This window comes from Solea senegalensis, linkage group LG16, assembly GCF_019176455.1.
Source record: "Solea senegalensis isolate Sse05_10M linkage group LG16, IFAPA_SoseM_1, whole genome shotgun sequence".
Taxonomy (NCBI): domain Eukaryota; kingdom Metazoa; phylum Chordata; class Actinopteri; order Pleuronectiformes; family Soleidae; genus Solea; species Solea senegalensis.
The window spans coordinates 14,645,418-14,664,268 of NC_058036.1; the positions used below are offsets into that span (position 1 = coordinate 14,645,418).

General features: G+C 41.1%; 1 protein-coding gene across 4 annotated transcripts in view; it reads right to left on the reverse strand.

The window, feature by feature from the left end:
- The window catches only part of stxbp5b (syntaxin binding protein 5b (tomosyn)), a 30,818-nt gene extending 14,372 nt beyond the window's left edge, over positions 1 to 16,446 (reverse strand). For 3 of the 4 annotated variants that reach the window (XM_044047306.1, XM_044047305.1, XM_044047304.1), the window contains exons 1-15: positions 15,940 to 16,445; positions 14,043 to 14,140; positions 8,626 to 8,707; positions 8,305 to 8,405; positions 6,811 to 6,945; positions 5,029 to 5,092; positions 4,453 to 4,536; positions 3,343 to 3,466; positions 3,099 to 3,177; positions 1,516 to 1,670; positions 1,342 to 1,414; positions 903 to 1,050; positions 747 to 814; positions 609 to 649; positions 105 to 325 (exon numbers count right to left, since the gene is read on the reverse strand). In XM_044047306.1, coding sequence (XP_043903241.1) covers positions 105 to 325; positions 609 to 649; positions 747 to 814; positions 903 to 1,050; positions 1,342 to 1,414; positions 1,516 to 1,670; positions 3,099 to 3,177; positions 3,343 to 3,466; positions 4,453 to 4,536; positions 5,029 to 5,092; positions 6,811 to 6,945; positions 8,305 to 8,405; positions 8,626 to 8,707; positions 14,043 to 14,140; positions 15,940 to 16,092 — 1,626 coding nt within the window. In that variant the 5' untranslated portion in view covers positions 16,093 to 16,445. Of the gene's footprint in view, positions 1 to 104; positions 326 to 608; positions 650 to 746; positions 815 to 902; positions 1,051 to 1,341; positions 1,415 to 1,515; positions 1,671 to 3,098; positions 3,178 to 3,342; positions 3,467 to 4,452; positions 4,537 to 5,028; positions 5,093 to 6,810; positions 6,946 to 8,304; positions 8,406 to 8,625; positions 8,708 to 14,042; positions 14,141 to 15,939 lie in introns of all 4 variants that reach the window. The other variant, XM_044047303.1, reaches the window with a different exon arrangement.
- Positions 16,447 to 18,851: the final 2,405 nt, after the last annotated feature.

Below are 18,851 nucleotides of genomic sequence, written 5' to 3' on the forward strand. Positions count from 1 at the left end.
TCGCCGCCGCTGCTCTAGGGCAGATGCACACTCGTGTTCAACATCTGCCCGTTGCTGAAACACGAAAGATGAACCACAGCTGTCGAGGATTGTATCGTACCCACCTGGACAACTTCACTGGTGACTTCTTGCTTGCTGAATCTGTACACGATGACGTGGGCAGACACTCCGGCCACACAGAGCATCCGGCTCTCGGGGCACCACGACAAGGTCTGGATGGCGAACGGATCCTCTTCGACGATATCTGCGCCCGACTTCTCCTCTTTACCACGAGCCCGCTCAAACACCTTGGCAGTCTTCAGCTTGTACAGCACTTGCAGCATCACTTTGAGAAGTGCAAAAAAAAAAAAGGAAGATATGACGAAATGCCAGCACAATATAATTCTTGGACCCTTTATATATTGGAATTTTTATTCTCTTTATTTCCAAGACTATAATCTAGAATATACTCAATATTCAAGACAAAAGGACTGATGTAAGATCTTTATGAATGTGGACTATCTGGCAATGTGGAGCAGCACTGATAACACTTCACTTATATATAATTTTCTCTCAGCTAAATCTAATGATTTGGTGCACAAAACTGTACATTTTAGTCAACTACTCACATGCAGAGGCATCCCAAAACTTAATTGACCCATCGGCATGCCTGTTTTAGAAGAAAACATTGACAAAGGACAAAGGTTACTGTGTGAACACAATTCAAAGTTACATTATAATCATTTATTCATTGATTAATGCCGAACCCTGTGATGATGATCTCCGGGTAACTCTGTGTGCCTTGGCCCCAGTTTCCTCCGCTAATCGGCCATTCCTTTGACAGTAAGAAAAACATTGTTATGCTATCATTGCAGGCAGACAAAATCAAATGAAAGTACACATTACGGGAAACGATAACTCACCTTCTTGCTGTACCCTTGCCTCTTTTGTCGGCTGCCGACGGAGTAAAGTGCAGGAATAAGTTCAGCAGGACAGTCGGCAAAGTACTCGCAGCAGGTCACTGGTGACTCGTGGACAGTCAGAGGATATGGATTCTCAAATATCGGGTATCTGTAAGGAAATGGTTTCACAACAATTTAGATTTAAGAGTGCATTTTCATAAGATTTAGGGAAAAAGCATAATGGTTCACTGAAATGTAAATTTAACTCTGTGATAACAAAGTTTGAGTCCTTTTTGTGGGACCTTAAAAGTATAGGAGTGGTAGCAGACAGACATAAGTGACTGTGTGAATTATGTGAGCCTTTACCGTCACACCAGATGATACAACATGACTAAAAATAAAAATCAATGAATGAAGAATGGTTAATACATGTTAATAATTAGCCACCAAAAATACCTACCCAATCTGTCCAAGGTCTATTACAACTAAATCCTTCTCGAGCAGGACAACAACGGCGTAAGGCTCCTGAAAGTCTGGCAAACAAAACAGCAAAAAGTATAAATACATGAAAATGATGATGTCATTTCTTTAGGCTACGAACATTACCGGTGCAGGGCGGAATATCACAGCTCACCGTTTGGGTATGGAGTTTCACACAACGTCAGGAAGTCCACTATGGGGTAGTCCATCTCCAGGACGGCAGTGCTCTTTCCGTGCATCACAGTCAGACATGCTCTCCTCCCCACTGTGTCGTAGGACAGACCTCCAGACAGAACCATGAATGGGTCCCTGACGATCGCCAGAACACAAACAAAAACACTGTCATTGTTTGTTCCAATACGTTTCAGTTTAAAGTCTAATCAAGTAAAAAAAAAAAAAGAGTGAAGCGGGACGTGAAAATGTTACTATTGAGCTTTATCTGGAAATGATTTGACCCCATTTCCCGACCATGGGAGAAGCCTACTTTTTAAATCACAATTGCAACTATATTAATCCCTGTCCTCTAATACCTGAGAAAAAAAATGTAAGATAATTAGATCCGTCTCAATAAAACTGTAAAAACTTTATTGGAAAGTTTCTAAATGTGTAACCTTGACACAACAAAGTTAGTACAGCTGACGATAACTGTGTTAAAATGTCCAGTGTGCAACATTTAGAAGGGTTTATTAGCAGAAATTGAATATACTAACCATGAGAATGTTTGTATAAGTGTATAAGTTAAGTTTTCATAGCCTTACAATTAACCTTTTATACATATTTAAAGGAATAATTCACCGATTTCCATTTACCTTTGTATTACTAGAATAGGGGTAGTATTTTTGAAAAATTGTTCTTCCCAACCTCAGTTTCCCCTGAGTTGCTATATCTTAATTTTTTTTTGTTACATGCCCACCAGTGACACTTGTTCAGAGCCTTGGTCTGAGGCTTGAAACTGCAACGCTAATTCTGCACTTTTTAGACCCACTTGTAGAGGGACGGAACCTCATTCCCAGAATGTAAACAGTGTCCGCCATCTTTGCTAACAGTTATGCTAGCAGGACCAAGTGTCACTGGTGGGCACATGACAAAGAAAATAATGAAGATATTTCTCAAAGCAGGGGAAACTGAGGTTGGGAAGCACAATTTTTCAAAAATACTACCCCTATTCTAGTTATACAAAGCTAAATGCAAATATTCCTTTAAGGTTTTGAGCCAGAATGGACTCATGTTTCGCATTTTGAAGCTAGTACTTACTACACAAACATCGTGAACGGCTCCACTCACATAAACCAAGAAAGAGGGGAGAGGAAAAGCCAGAGAGTGGACAGAGTTGTGATAAAAAGTGTCAACACCCATTCTGGTATGTGAAGGCCACAATAGATCCCTGATAAAGAAAAAAACCTGTTTGTTGCAATCTGCAGTCTCACCATTAGACGTCACTAAATCTCACTAATTCTCAGACAGCGGAACGTCCGACCGATTCATTTCACCGATCTCAAAATGAAAATTGTTTTTTAAACGACAACAACTAAACAAAGCACTTAAAATAATTACACGTGAAGAAGAATCCATTTTAACACCCATGGAGAGGACACTGGCAACAACTGGTCTGACCTGCTACATTATACACTATATGCTTTTGTGACAGAATAACAGGAAAGGCCAGTTTCAGTGCAGGATATGGATTCAAAGAAGAGACAGTTAAGAGACAGGATGGGTGGAGTCCAACACACTTACCCAGCCCTCGTGGTTTTGTACTCCACCTTAAGGATCGGTTTACATGGTTCTGGCTTTTTTCCATCCTTGGGCTGCTTACCTGGTGGAGGTCAAATATCAGAACCTTTCATTTCCACACTGCATACACATGCATCCCGTATATGTACACACGAAACATTGGTGGCTTCTCTTCAAAATGCTTGAATATTATGTGTCCGTATGAACACTGCACGACCGTGTGTGTGTACACAATAACAGCTCTAACCATGTGGTGTGATGATCTGTCCAGGCTTGGCTGGGGCTCGTATATTCCATGTGGTCAGAGTGCCGTCTGAGTGGCTGCAAACAAACTGTTTACCCTCGTGGTGCCAGGCGACTGAGTGGATTGCCTGAAAGACACACAACAGCAGCAGCAGCAGCAGCACATGATTAGAGTGTGATACAAAAATGTACATAACAAGAGAAACCTTGTGTGGCAGATCAATGTGAAATAATGAGAAAAAGGTAGATTTTAAAAGCAGGTGACATATGCCTTAAATAATAACTAGCTTGTTAAAAACACTGGGTATGAGGAAAAGTGAACAAATCTGAAGTAAACTGCATGTGTGCATGGATTAGTTTCACTCTCTCTGAGTATCTATGGCAGCAGCAGCAAGACATTTGGTTTTACAGAAAAATGACATCTCTCAAATGCAAGAGTGTCTATCAGGGATGTTATTTATTAATATATTATAACATATTACAACAATTTGTATTATCGAGGTTTGGCTATGGAAGAAATATGTGCCCAACCATGGAAAAAAATATTATGAAAGTGTGATTTATAAGATTGTCTAACACATGTAAATGTGAAAATATTTGAAGAAGATTAATGTTATTGTTGTGTTATTTGCCTTAAGCACTTCAGTGGACTGATGAGAATCAGAATTGACTTTATTGTATGTGTGGGATTAAGTCATTGTCTGTTGTTATGTTTTTATTGGATGAGTTCACAGGAAGACAAGTGTCTTATATCAGCAGAGTTATGCTTCAGTGGTGCTAATGTGTGCTCATTTCCTCACTTTGTCAAAATCATTCTCATCCTCTTGAAGCAAAATATTCAATATTACCTATTATTAATATTATTATCTACAAATCTGTTTTATTTTAATGTATTTGACCCACTGGAAAGGTGAGATAGACCAGGTCCCGGGGCTAAAATCTCAAAGCTATTGACAGAAACCGCTATGACTAAATATTTGAGCTTCTCTTCTCTCCCATGTGAAGTAAGTGATTGAACACGTCGGACACAAATCACAACATCGCGCTTAAACAACCATAGACAAACTTACTAGCCTCCTTGTAAGCACGGAGCAGAAGTGGAATAACGTCTTACCTCATCGTAAGTATAGCGGTAGTCAGCTTTTTTGGACTTCAAGTCCCACAGCACCACCACGCCGCACTCAAATCCAATCAGAAGCTGCAATAATAAGAAGAGAGGCAAAGCGCAGCTCAGTTGATTGCTGTGAAACCACACACTGCTCATGTACCTGGAGCCCGGAGTTTACACAAGGTTCAGCACTTTCTTTACAGTTTCAGAGCACATTATTTTCTTCAGTTATTCACTTTCTAATTATAGAGCGTAATGTCCAAAATGATGACGCATAAAAAAACAACTATTACACGACTATTTATAGCCATAAAATCATATAGTAATTGTCTTCCAGTTCACCAGATTGTGTATGTATTTTCACCATTTTCCTCACTGATTTTGATGGTAACCCTGAGGACACAGAGAAATGATGTAACAGGTGCAATCACACATTCGGGGCCTAATGAATCCATAATGAATCTCTAATAAAATCCCACGTAAACCGTTACGATTCTACAAAGCTGTAAAATGTTCTGCCATCCTTCTCCAGTAGCTGTAATCCAGACGGACATGTGTAAATTCTGTGTTAGGTCACTCTACCTTTCCTTCGTCCATGGGGTTATCACTGATGTGTACGACAGGCCCTGGGTGTGTCTTGGTGGACCTGTGCAAGAAGAAATTGAAGAGCATTTGTTTGCCAACATGTCGTGTAACGTCATTTCTTTTAGAACGGGAGGAAGATAGGGAGGCAATTTGGGAAGAAACAAAAAATAATAATAACAGGAGACAGTCTCTGGTTGTGCACAAAGATAATAAAGATGAAAATGTGCATCAGTGCACCGCAGAAGGAGACATTACATACGAGAGAGAGAGACACACACACACACAAACAGAGAGGCAGCGCAGGGTCACATGAGGGTCTATGAGAGATTACAGTACGTGAAGACAGCATCACCGTGGCAACCGAGCAAAGGGCCACGGAGGAAGTGAAGGTCTGGCCTAAAGAAAGTGTTGCTGCCTCTGAATGTGGTCTGGCTCCAGTGGCTTATGATCTCATTGCTGCTGATGAGTCGATACAGTCGAAGATGAACAGATGACTAAATGGCCGGGACGGACTGGAATATGAACTCCAGACTGTGATACAATATCTATATATATAATGTACAATAACAATAATCATTTTATGTGTTCCGTATGCATCCTGTTCTGTTTCTTTTCCTTTAAAACAGCATTAAATATGGTTTTTAGCACACCCCATTTTACTCAAACAATAATCAGCATAAGTATATACGTGTGTGTGTGTGTGTGTGCTTTCCACTGCAGGGAAATGTAAAACAACTGTGCAGGGACAAAAAAGTATGAGGCATTACGTTTGCTAAAAAAGATGCTTCTATCAGAGATCAGACAACTCTCCTGCTGAGATTATTATGTTTGAAATTTCACACTGTAGCCACTGTAATCCTTTTCACAGTCAGACGGCAGAATTTATTGCTCATCTTTATTGGTTTCATGGGATTTTAGCATGTTGGCACTTTCGACTTCGCAGATTTGATTGGATTTCAATTTATCTGTGCCGATCAATCTATCAGATTTACAGTATGTTCCTCTTCCGGTTTTAGCTGCCATTGTCTCCATTATTATTTCACTGTAAGGTCCATCCGTCCATCTCCTACTGCTTAATCCTCCTCAGGAGGGTCGTGGGGAGGAGCTGTGCTAATCCCAGCTGACATAAGGCGAAAGTTCATCACAGGGCCACATAGAGACAAACAACCATTCACTCTCACCTATGGTCAATTTAGTGTCCAATTTGCCTAATCCCCAAATTTGGACCTCACTGGACTGTGGGAGGAATGTGGAGAACCCCCGGAGAAAACCCAAGCACACACGGGGAGAACATGCGGATCTGACCTCCCGCAGGAAATTCCTTGTGCTCCTTACAATGGGTGTTTACATGTGTGACACCGGGGAAAATCACAGGGGCAATCAAGTGGGCACTTCCCATCGCAGATCGGGCCGTTAAATCGGGCAACTTAACACCTCCAGGAGTCTCAACGAGTAAGTTCTGGCACGGCACAATCGCCACCTCCATACTGCCTTCACACACACACACACACACACACACACACACACACACACACACACACACACACACACACACACACACACACACACACACACACACACACACACACACACACACACACACACACACTGATGATCGGAGCTACAGTATTCTCAACTCACAGGACGCACTGAATCTGCAAACACAGGTATCCATATTCCTCAACTCACAGGACGCACTGAATCTGCAAACACAGGTATCCATATTCCTTCTGGTTCTGTTGTGAGTTTTAAAATAAAAACCCACAAATATGGACTCACAGTTCGATGGCTTTGTTCCACATGATGACGTAGCCTGAGAGAGTGAAGGACTCCACGTTGACGATATGGATGTTTCCTCTTTCCGTACCGATGTAAAGCCATTTGCTCTGGAAGGGCAGGTGGCAGTATGTGATTCTGCAAGGGAAGATGAGGATCCATCACTCGCTGGCTTTTCATTATCTCATGACTCACCGCTATCAAAGAGTCAACCATGTCCCTAATCACGCTGGCCCAACTGGAAGCAGTACCGAGTGACTAAGATTTAATTACAAAGGGCCGTGCTCTGTGTCATACTAATGAAGTCAGACTACTATATATAGAGCAGCGGGGAGGGAAGAGCAGAGTAAATAATGCTGCGTTATCTCAACGACTAGGAGGAAACATTCAGTCAGGCGACACAGTCACAGAGTTAAAGGGAATACATGATGTTTTATTGTGATTGTTTGCATGCGCTCGCTCACGACGTCATGAACTAAAGCTCCGGTCAGTGACTTTGGTGATAACGTGACACTGAAGAAACAAAATAAAAACACAAATATCACCGATATGTTATCAGCATATAGTTTATGATGCAGATCGTTCGGATGAGTTTGGTGTTTACGGTCCTTTAAGCTGTGTTTTGGTCTCTACCTGCGTGATCTGGAGTGGTATTTATTTGCCTATATATATGGAGATTTTATTTACAGTTTCCACTCGTTGTTTTCTTCCTTTAAAGGATAAACAAACCAACTTATGCTTTAACTTTATGTCTTAATTCCTTGAGAGAAGCTGCCACAGATTGCCATATTCATTGATCACTGCATGTTATCATACAGTATGCATGCTGTTTGCAGATGAATGCATCATTTTCCAGGCTGGAAAACCAAACTAAAAAGCTAAAGGAATTGAAAAGCTCTGTGGAGCCGAGGGACAGTAATAAAAACTTTATATATATGTATATGTATATGTATATATATATATATATATATATATATATATATATATATATATATATATATATATATATATATATATATATATATACACATCGCACAATTCATGAAAAATTATGCAGCTTTAAATATGCTTAACTGGGGGAGTTAAGACACAATGAACCATGGTCAACTCCCTGTTGCAAGATCTAAGGGAATTGTGCTTCACAGTAAGAAATAAAATCAGCAGAAAATTTCAGCAAATTCCTTATCAAACACTTAAGAAACGCTGTTCTCTAAACTTGCACAACACCTTAAACTTAAGCAGCTAAAGATAAAATTCCCAGGAAATGTTACGTTATAAGTAAAAATTCACCTTCAATTCGGGATTTACATTTCCAGTTGGGTATGAAAGGGGAAAACCTAGTTACTCCAGAATAGCATGAGTCATTCTTTTTATGAAGTGATGGCAATAAAACAGCTAATAAACAGTGAGGCGTGTGTGTGTGTGTGTGTGGCCACAGCTGTGAGGGCTGTTCACACAAAAAGAAAGAAAAGCCTTAAGAAGGAAACATTACTTTACCTTTCCCTGTTAAACTTGAGAGAATGCAAGATGGCTGGGATCTTTTGCCTCAGGTTCCACAGGTGGATGCTGTCATCAGCTAAGGCACTCACCAGCGCCCCCTGTAGGGAAGGGCCAGAAGCATAGTTTACCATGAGGACGCACAAAGCATTAGGGTTGTGCTACGCGACTGCAGAGACTAATAAGCACATAATTACTAGCAGCTATTATGGAGATATGTGTGTCACAAATCAAAGACAGAAGCAGGAGAATGTGTGAGGAGGAGGTGAAAAAAACAAACAAGTAAAAGGACGGGCGGCGGCGACAACAACAACAACAAACCTCGTTGATCAGGAACTGCAGCTGGATGACAGCAGCACCGCTCTCATGCTGACAGTAGCACTCCACGCCGGCACGGCCAAAGCTAAGAAGTGGCTCAGTCAAAGAAAAATTTGAATCCAACTACTTCTTTTTTCCATATCAAAAACACATATAAAAAGGTCCTTCTGCTCTTCATTTCTGCCACTAAACGCAAGTTGGCAGGAACATGAAACAAATCGAACTGGTGTGGGGAGTTATAAATAAAATCTGCCTTATTTATTCAGCCAGTGTGATGGCAGCATGATTAATTTAACTCTCACCTCTCTCCATCCCACTTTGTTCAGGTCAGATTCCCGAGCCTGCTAAATCTGTCCATTCAAAAATAAACGCGCCGCCCATTGAGCCATGAGTAGACGTCGGGCCTCGGGCTGAACCGAAATGACACCAATGGCAAACGGAGGAGAGAGTGCTACGTGGGGGGGAGAAGGGCTTACTGTGTCTCGTGAAATGCTCCAAGTAGTTTTCACCGACAAGGAGTGAGGCAGTGTAATCAGGAAACGGTTGTCTATTTAAACTAGTCCGTAATCCCTTTAAACACAGTTTGTGCGTAAAGAAACGCACACCAGCACAAAAGGAGGAAGCGGCACAAGATCTTATCAGAGAGAGGCCTTCTCCAGAGACACAGAGACACACACACACACGTTTTTTTTATGCCTTAAAAATGTTCCAAACACAGATCCGCACGTGTCCATTTTGAGCTGACAGAGCACAACGGTGTATGTGTTAACAGGATTAACCAAGCTGTAATCAAACAATCCCTCAGTGCCTTAAACAAACTCGGGTGGAGTTGAGGAGGAGCACGTTTCAGGACACACTCAACCGTGGGCATCACTTCTGCTGAAGGATGGACTTAAAGTCGGGCGCCAGTCGAAAGCTGTCGGCTGCTGAACTCACTTTCACCCGTGACCTTTTCTGTCCGGCTTTAACTCCTGGGCCCCCGCGCGCTCTCCTGTACATTTGTCAGAATTATTATGGGATTTCACGTCCCCGCAGTGGAGGAGTCGGAGTCATTTAGTCTGTTGAAGAGCCTCATAAATAAAAACAGAGCAGAAGTCTGGAGATCGACGGCGCTGTTGTATGTAATATTCATATTTTTCTGACATTAAGCAGAATCACATTAACATTGTTCCGGCCCGTTTGTTCTCCTGCGAGCCGTGACTCATTAGTGTATGTAAATGTAAAAAGGTGAGTGAGTGAACTGGTTCTGTTACGATGTAGGTTAATGGCACTGCAGAGACAAGCTACTTTCTAGGTTAGCAGGAAATTACCACACCGTACCTCAGAACTAGATTCTGGAACTGTGGCGGTTAAATAGAGCACCTCCTCTTCACACACTTCACAAGAAAAAACTTTTTTTTTGCTGCAAGCCACAGGTACAAAACCACACACGCGGTGACCTGCAGTCTGTCAACTACACATTTCCCTTTAAGTGATTTCCTCCGCTGTTCCCAGATTGTGCGAGCAAAGGAAGCTGAGTCAACTGTGACTTTACGTGTAGTAAAACATCTTGTGGTGAGGGGAACGAAACATTCAACATGGAGATTAGCATGTCGTCATCTGTTGGTCATATACATTTCAAAAGACGCATGACAAATTCGCTAATAAGATAGTTTCTTTCATGTTAGTCACTCTAGCTGCTGCTAGCAAACAATCAGATTGACCACTGGGACATTCACCTTCAAGAAAAAATGGCCAAGGTTTCACCTCTCAAATATGAACTTAAAGGAATATTTCACCAATTAGCATTTATCTTTGTATTATTAAAATTGTGCCACCCAACCTCAGAGAATATTGAGAAATATCTTCATTCTTTTCTGTGTTACGTGCCCACCAGTGACACTTGGTCCTGTTAGCATAACTGTTAGCAAAGATGGCGGACACTGTTTACATTAGAAATATCTTCATTCTTTTCTGTGTTACGTGCCCACCAGTGACACTTGGTCCTGTTAGCATAACTGTTAGCAAAGATGGCGGACACTGTTTACATTAGAAATATCTTCATTCTTTTCTTTTGTTACATGCCCACCAGTGACACTTGGTCCTGTTAGCATAACTTAGCCACTGTTTACATTAGAAATATCTTCATTCTTTGTTACGTGCCCACCAGTGACACTTGGTCCTGTTAGCGTAACTGTTAGCAAAGATGGCGGACACTGTTTACATTCTGGGAATGAGCTCCCCGTCCCCCCCTACGAGTGGGTCTAAAAAGTGCGGAATTAGCGTTGCAGTTTCAAGCCTCAGACCAAGTGTCACTGATAAAATGCTGGTGTGTACACACAAACACACCCTCAGTCAGGTCTGATAGTATTGCCTCACAGAGCCTGTTTTCATATGTAGGATGCAGCAAGACTAAATATAAGACAGAACTATCATCATAATAATATTAAACAACAACAAAAATCACCAACATTTAAAGTTAACCACTATTGTATTATTTTATTGTATTATATTTTTATAAATCTGTTCTCTGTTGCTGTTAATGGCGATGGTTTTATTTTACAGGTCACTCGTTCTTCTATTTGAACCTTCCGAAACCCTTCTTGTGACTGAATTTTGTCTCGTGTCTTTTTTTAAACCACTGCTGCAAACCAAATTTATACAGACAATGAAGGTCTGAGCTGAACTGAAGGTACATGCAGTTCATTTTTCAACATTACTTGTTATTATGTTTATCTTTTAATAATTCTATTTTAGCTTATTAAGGGCAAAACGCTTTTGATTCCTCTGTACATTGTGTGCAGAAAATGGCAATAAAGCTGACTTGACTTGTACATTATGTGCGATTGGTGCGGTATACATGCACTTTACAACATACTGTCTCTCATCTTTTGGCCCTGCCCACTTTCCACTTTGTTTGTGAGCGTTTAAGACGTCACAAAAACACCCAACACTTTATTGGTGAACCAGGATGGTTCACCACACCATTTCAACATCAGCAGAGTTTCAAGTCAAGTCAGCTGATTACCATCAAGTCAGGAAGGAAGTCGTCTTAATCGAAGAAAAAAACGAAGAAAATAATTTCCTCTGTAGACTTTCAAAAGCTTTCGGTCAAGAAGTGTGAAACAGCAAGAGGATGTGCGTCTGTATCAGATGTTCAACTTCTGACTTGCAGCCTTCACAAGCAAACTGAAATTAAAAACTTTCCCTTAAAATACTGAGTTGCAACGTTTAGAAATCAAAGAACGCACGGCAGAAAGAAGAACTCCACTATCTTAAAGTTCCACCGCATTCTGCGACGATTTTTTTCAAATCATGCCAGGGTGAGTTCGCTTTGTTAAGACCAAAAACTTGACGGCACACGTGTTGGAAAGAGCAGCAGAGTGACTACAGTAACAGACTGATTAGAACACTGTAGTAGAGACAGATCTTGTAAAAGCAGACATTTATTGCTTGTAGACACCTCATTGAGCTTATGTCTACTGAGCTGTGGCAGCGTTTCCAAACTCCGGGGGCAATGAGGGGGATCGATGCAGCCTGTCTTTTGATAAATGGACCAATTGCCTGAATGACAGTAATCCCATCAGCTCTACCTTGCACATTAGGACATGGAAGCAGTGTGTGTGTTCTCTGGGAGTCGCCCTGTAAACACATCGCTCTCTTAATCTGTGGAGTGGATAAAGACGAGGACGGCGCTACCTCTAATGAAAACCTAAATAAGGCAGATGGGCCTCCCAAGCAGGATATCAATACAAAGGGGGAAACCCTGTGTTTATACGCAAACAGACCAACCCTAAAGACAAGTTGTAAACAGCACGACCTGGGTACGATCAAATAGCGGAAAACAACAACTTTTTGGCTCATACCTATTATCACTGCTTTCACAATATTATTACTTAAGCAGATGAGACAGCAGAGTTTTCGTGGAAAGATGCAAACCTGAGTAAGTACTGCATTATTTCATAACCAAAACAATAAGAGACCACTGTTCATCTAAAGCCTGAAGAATAAGTCATTCTCTAATGAAAAGTGTAACTTAAAATAACTGTGTTTGCAAATTGTAAAGCCTGCAATTTAGGATGAATGTTATGAAGCATATCTGAGTGTATAGGGTTTGTATTTTACTTTTGATTGTTTCAGTTAAAGTATAATTCAAATGCTTAAGTTCATGTTTCAATGGTGGTTGTACATTTTAGAGTGAATATTTAGCTGAACCTGGCCTTTTATAAATAAAAAATTACAAATCAAATAACAATCATGAAATTTACTATTGAGTTAGATTAGATCCTTTAGTCCTAGTTCATCCGGTATCTGTCCTCCATGACTGGGGGTGTTTTTTCACATGAGGGCGCTTGTTATGACACAACGTCATGATGTGACCCACAGGAATCTGAACTCCTCTACTCAAGTTCATGGAGATTTGGGATTTAACCGACTCCATGTTGACGTGCAATCAGAAGTTCACAGACTCCACACCTCCTTGACGATATTAGCTGTCAATCACACCGGTGTTTTTCATTCGAATTTACAAAAGTGACATCATGTGGCATTGGTGAAGAAATTAAACTAGAGATTGGGACATTAACACCTAGGGAAAATGTTTACCGACGTTATGAGTCAAGTGGGAAATAGGTTTCTCCCATTAGCTCTCAGTGGTGTCGGCCCCGAGTGGCTATTGGATATGTTCTTATTTCCTGATTGGCTTCAGGAGGACACCACTATGTGCCACAGCTGGGTCTTTACAACTCTGACCGGCAATAATACACCTGGGATCTGCTAGCGACACACGAACGTTTCCTGTTAGTCATCTTGAATCAAAGGGCAGTTTTGTTTCTGTGACTCTTTCAGGGAAACTGCTCGATTAGCAGTAAAAAAAAAACAAAAAAAACCCCACACGCTTTTATCCTTGAGTGTAAACAAAATACAAATGTGACATACAAGTGTGAGCAGCATGACTATAGCTGTGTGTGTGTTGTGCAGGTCCAGTGATGTTTACAGCACATCGACGTGGCATCCTGGCACAGAGCAGGCAGCGCAGTTGATGAGGTTGACTCCTCGGCATATGGCTGAGGAGCTAAGATACCACCACATGCTACTGCAGAGATACCACTAATGAGCCTGGGTGCTCCAGGAGAAGGAGGCTGCAGGCTGCACAGAAACACATCCTAGTCGCTAGTGTGCAACTCTTAAGCCTTACACTTCCTTCTACGCGGTACGGACTTTCCTTTTGTTGTGCTGGACGACCGGGGGCAAAGAGAGGTCACTTACTTTGTGAATTCCCTAAACCTTGTGTAATGCTGAACGGGTGGTTTTGGTCATATGATGTGTGAGGCAAGGATATCACAAGAAGACTTGTGTGTGTCTGTGTGTGTGAGTCATCTAAAAAGCTTTACCCTTGACTGGTTCTCTTCGTTTTCATTTTCCTGAGAAAAAAAGGATACAGCCTCAAAGCTCCAGTCTGGGTCCCGACGGCCAGGATTTTCTGCACGGGGTCAAAAGCCATCGAGGACGGTTGATATGGAAAGCCATGACGCACAGTCTGCAGGAGAAAGAGCAGAATTTATTTCAGACCTCCTGTTTGCGAATCAATCATCTGGTGCGCCGCACAATCTGACGTTTGTGGGGAAACATTGCCATCATCTCCTAAAAAACATAATCCATCAATGTGGAAAATGAGTCCGATTATAAGAATAAATTAGATAGAGTGCAATTACTGCAAATGGGGACTAGACTATTTTCTAATATCCGCCTCACATGTATGCAGGCTCAGCTCTGTAATACATCAGTAATTCATTAATTGTATCCATCCTATGGCTAACTAACATCTGCAGCCTCAGAGTGCACTCTGCTGTAAGAATCTTGCCCCAGCCACCAAAATATTGTCATCATTATCACACATCTAGAGTATAACTCGATTGTTTCGAGTTGGAAACCTTGCCCGGCCATCCATGATCTCTGTTTAGCTTGCAGCAGGATTATGTAACAGGTTAGGCCATTGGCCAGGAACCCAGGGGACCTGACCTGTTCTGCTCCCAGCTGAGGCAGGAGCCGGTGGCTCTCTAAGATGTTTAACATAATTTCACACAAGGGAAACCTTTCCAGCTAGACCCAAACTAAAGGCTGGATTAACATTCTGTACATTGCAAGAGTGCAACCAGTAAACAAATGTACACTTCCCTAATGTCCAGTCCACCTGTAGTTGCAGGTGTTTTAGGAAACATAGCCTTGTCTGTGTGTTGTGGTCTTTCATACACAGGCAAAACTGTGGGTTAGGTGTCTGAAAATGCACATTTTGGAAAAGGTTTTCATCATCTCAGTTCACAACGTATATAAATGGAGGTCTATGGTAAAATGAGCCTAATTTTTACTCGATTCAAAATGTCTGTAAACATTTTCCTGAGGAGTTCATTTAGTTTCAGGTCTCCTTCAGTAGCACATTTACAGGAAAATGGACAATAAAGCACATATGAGTGGACAGCAGAGTGATTGACAGCTGGTATTGTCCATTAGGTGCCAAGTTACAGGTGACACCTGTGAACTTGCGGTTGCTAAAACTGTCATGGCAACAGTCAAATCCCAAACCACAATGCCTCAAAATGGGAGGACTATATTCAATGTGATGTTGAACTTAAACCATGTTCCAGGTAATACCAATACAGACTATGAGATCAGCTCATCTCTATTGTGAGCAGCATAACTGAAAAAGTTAAGGACAGGTTTTGATTACATTTTCTGGGGATGCAGCAGGTTATTGCCCAAGGGGGAAAATAATCAGATCTTGACGATCTGGATCCGGATTGTGTTTTGGATCTGACAGACTGTATTGGAACTGAGAGACAATGAGCAGCCTTGACGGAGGTTTGTGCTTCTGTGAGGTTATAGTTGAAGTTGCAGGTCTTCACAGCCAGAACAGACAAACAAAAATATCCTGGTGTACACTGAGGTTTGTGAGTGTTGCATTAAAGTGAGATCATGTCAACATGTCCTTTGGCTAAAAACCTCTCATTCGTCAAACCGAAATAAACTCATAAGGAAACAGTGGCTTGAGGCGACGATTCAGTGCAAAGCAAACAACCATGAATGGAGCAGTGACAGTCTGGACACTTCCACATCCGGACAGACGATTGGTTCATTTAATAAGCCTTAATAAAATCAATGTAAATGCATAATAAGTACTTTACTAGCACTGATATTAATCTGTGTTTTTTGGGGGGTGACTACGTGTATACATTAAGAGTTGCTGAAAGAGAAAAAAATAAACGCCAGCGTTTGGTCACACCGGTGTCATCTGACTGACAGTCCCGGTAAATGTTGGCTGCAGCGAACAGAAAAACCCACCTTGCAAAGCTGGAAATGCTCCGACTGGAGAGTCTCCTGAACAGCGTCGTTTTCCCTGGGAGTACCCGGCTGAGCAGCGGCGGAGGAGGATGAGGAGGACGAAGATGCCGCTGTCAAGCCGTCCAGCACCTTCCTAATGTTAAACTTCTTCATTTTACTCCGCTACGGACGCGACGGTGAAGAGAACAGATCGAGGCAGCTACCATAAATTGGATAGAGAGGGGAGGGAGGAGGGGTAGCTGCTAGCTAGTTAGCCGAAATAACGCACAGTTAATATCTTTCTGTGTACATCTCGCATGTTACGGTGGGTGTTGCCAGCGCACTCCCCGAAAGCACCCGAGTCACGATCATGGATTCAGCGAGTCCTCTCCGATACAGGTGTTAATCCGCCATTTATGTGGTCCGCGCTGGTGTTAGTCGATCGGGATCAGTCGTTTCCGTGAGCTGTTTCACCCCAGCAGCAGCCAGGGCTCAGCGGGTAGCAGGCTGGCTACGGAAACGCAGAGCGCTGCAGCGGGGATTGAGTCTGCGCTGCGCGGTCACCCGGATGCAGGGTCCGGTGTTGTGGTGTATTTGGTGACCCGTCAAAATGATAGGACTGCTAGTGCTAGTGGGTGTATTTTCACCAGGTGGATTGTTTGAATTGCAGTAAACCTAAACTGAATCTAGAAAGCCATAAAATATCAACATACGCAGCATGCAGAGGGTGTAAAGGCTATATTTACAGTTAATTACAAAAAAGCTGAACTACCAATACAGATCCAGTTGGAATTATAACAAAAATAAATGTATTGTTACATCTGCTTCATGATATTCATAATAACGTCATATAATATATCATATATTATTTAGTTATATAATACATAACAAATATTAACCAATATACTACCCAATATGTGTGGTATTTCCTTATTATAAGTGAAATATAACAGTCCATATCTATCTATCTATCTATCTAGCTCACCGGGACACCAGATTCTTACAAAGTGTTATTTATGTGCTGATTTGAAATAAATCAGAATCAGAATCAGAATCAGAAGAGCTTTATTGCCAAGTACGATTTGCACATACAAGGAATTTGTTCTGCTGTCATTGGCGCATAACAAGCATACACAATTTTAAAAGGTTTTAAAAGGTTTTAAATTTTAAAAGAAATGTACATCTCATCTGTCTCTTAACAAAGATAAATCTCAAACAGAAATAAGTTCTGAGGGGTAAAAAAAATCTATGTCTTCAGTTAGAAGTTAGAAGTTGTATCTTATTATTACCTTTATGTATTGGTGATGTAGAAAACCATTGACACCAAGCTACCCATGACAACACACAAGAAGGAAAAACGATACTCTAGCTCCCTCTTGTGGTTTTACACCGAAACAGACAAAATCCCAATTAAAAAACATGAACAATCAAAGTCAATCTCAGAAACATCAGCTCTCATCTGACAGTGGATTAACCTGCAGAGTCTGTTTGAAGAGTATATACTAGAATTAGTGCTTACTTCCTGCCAAATTATGCACCAGTAGTGGACTGATAAAAAGGTTGTCCCCCCCGGATGATCACAAGTCTCACACTCTCAAGGACTTGTATCCACACCACTTCATTTATCACTCTCTTTCATGCATCGTGGAAGATTGCATGCATAATGCATACACAAAACCTTGTTCCAAATAAAAGGACGCGATGAACAAGTTCAGTTACTTGCTGTGACAATAAACTGAACAAGACAAATGTGGACAAGCCACTCAATTAAACAACTCAAGAAGGAAGGGAAGAGAAGAGGGAAAGGACGGTAATCACCTTTCTTTCTGTTTCCGTGATCCACAGTCTCCCATGACCTGAATTATTAATAGCCCAATTTATTAAATAATAACTGACAAATGTCAATCATATATAAAAGTAGTATTTCGCTATATTGATCGATCGGTTTACCTCTAGTCTGGTTCGAATCATCCACCAGAGAGGACAGAAGGAGACTGCGGACTTGATCATCATCCAAATGGGGAAAAGGAGAGAGAAACATCAGTTCAGACCCCTCACAATATGGACACAACACTGAATAATTATAACCAGATTCAGGAACAGCTTCTTCCCCCTGGTTTGGCCATCACTTTGGTGAACAATCCATATTATATTCAGACAAAGTGTTGAATCAGGGCCAGAGCACTAACTGCCCTATTTTATTTAATCATTAGATGTGTTGTTTTAGTAATGCTATAGTGACTATATATAATTATTTCTCGTATCTCGTAATTAGGATTCAAACAAAACATACAGGAAATACGTATTAAAAACAAGTATAACAGAAATCTGTGTCTCTAAAAGTGTGCGTGTGTCCCACTGTTTCATGTCAAATGTATGCCATAAATAATAATGTCTATTAGACAAATTATTAATGATACAAGACTTGCTTGATAATTACGCAATGTATGAGCTTAACTGATTGGAAATCTGCATAATGACACATTATTATTATTATTAGTAATTATAGTTTATTTGTTCTATTTTGTTGAATGTGAAGCCATTACTTACCAATATGACTGTAGCTGATTCTTATTCTGAAAAGGGGGAAGGAGGAAGATGAGAGGTTACCAAGAACCAGGGAAAAAGATGGAATTGCTGGAAGATGTACAAAGATATTTTTTTAGGTTTGGGCCTTTGATGTTGCCTCTATTCCGTTATATAGGTGGCGCCAGATTCTACTTTTTGTTTAACAGCGGAGAGTGAAAAACATTTTTCTTTAACTACGTTTTTTTTCTTTTTCCCTTTTTTCAAAATCAATTTACATGAAACGAAACCAAAGTATTGGCGTCAACTCAGTTTTATCCCATCTGTCAAAATTAGTAAAACACAAAAAAGAGAGAGAAAAATTGCATTATGGGAATTGTAGTTTTACTTGAGAATATTCCAACGAG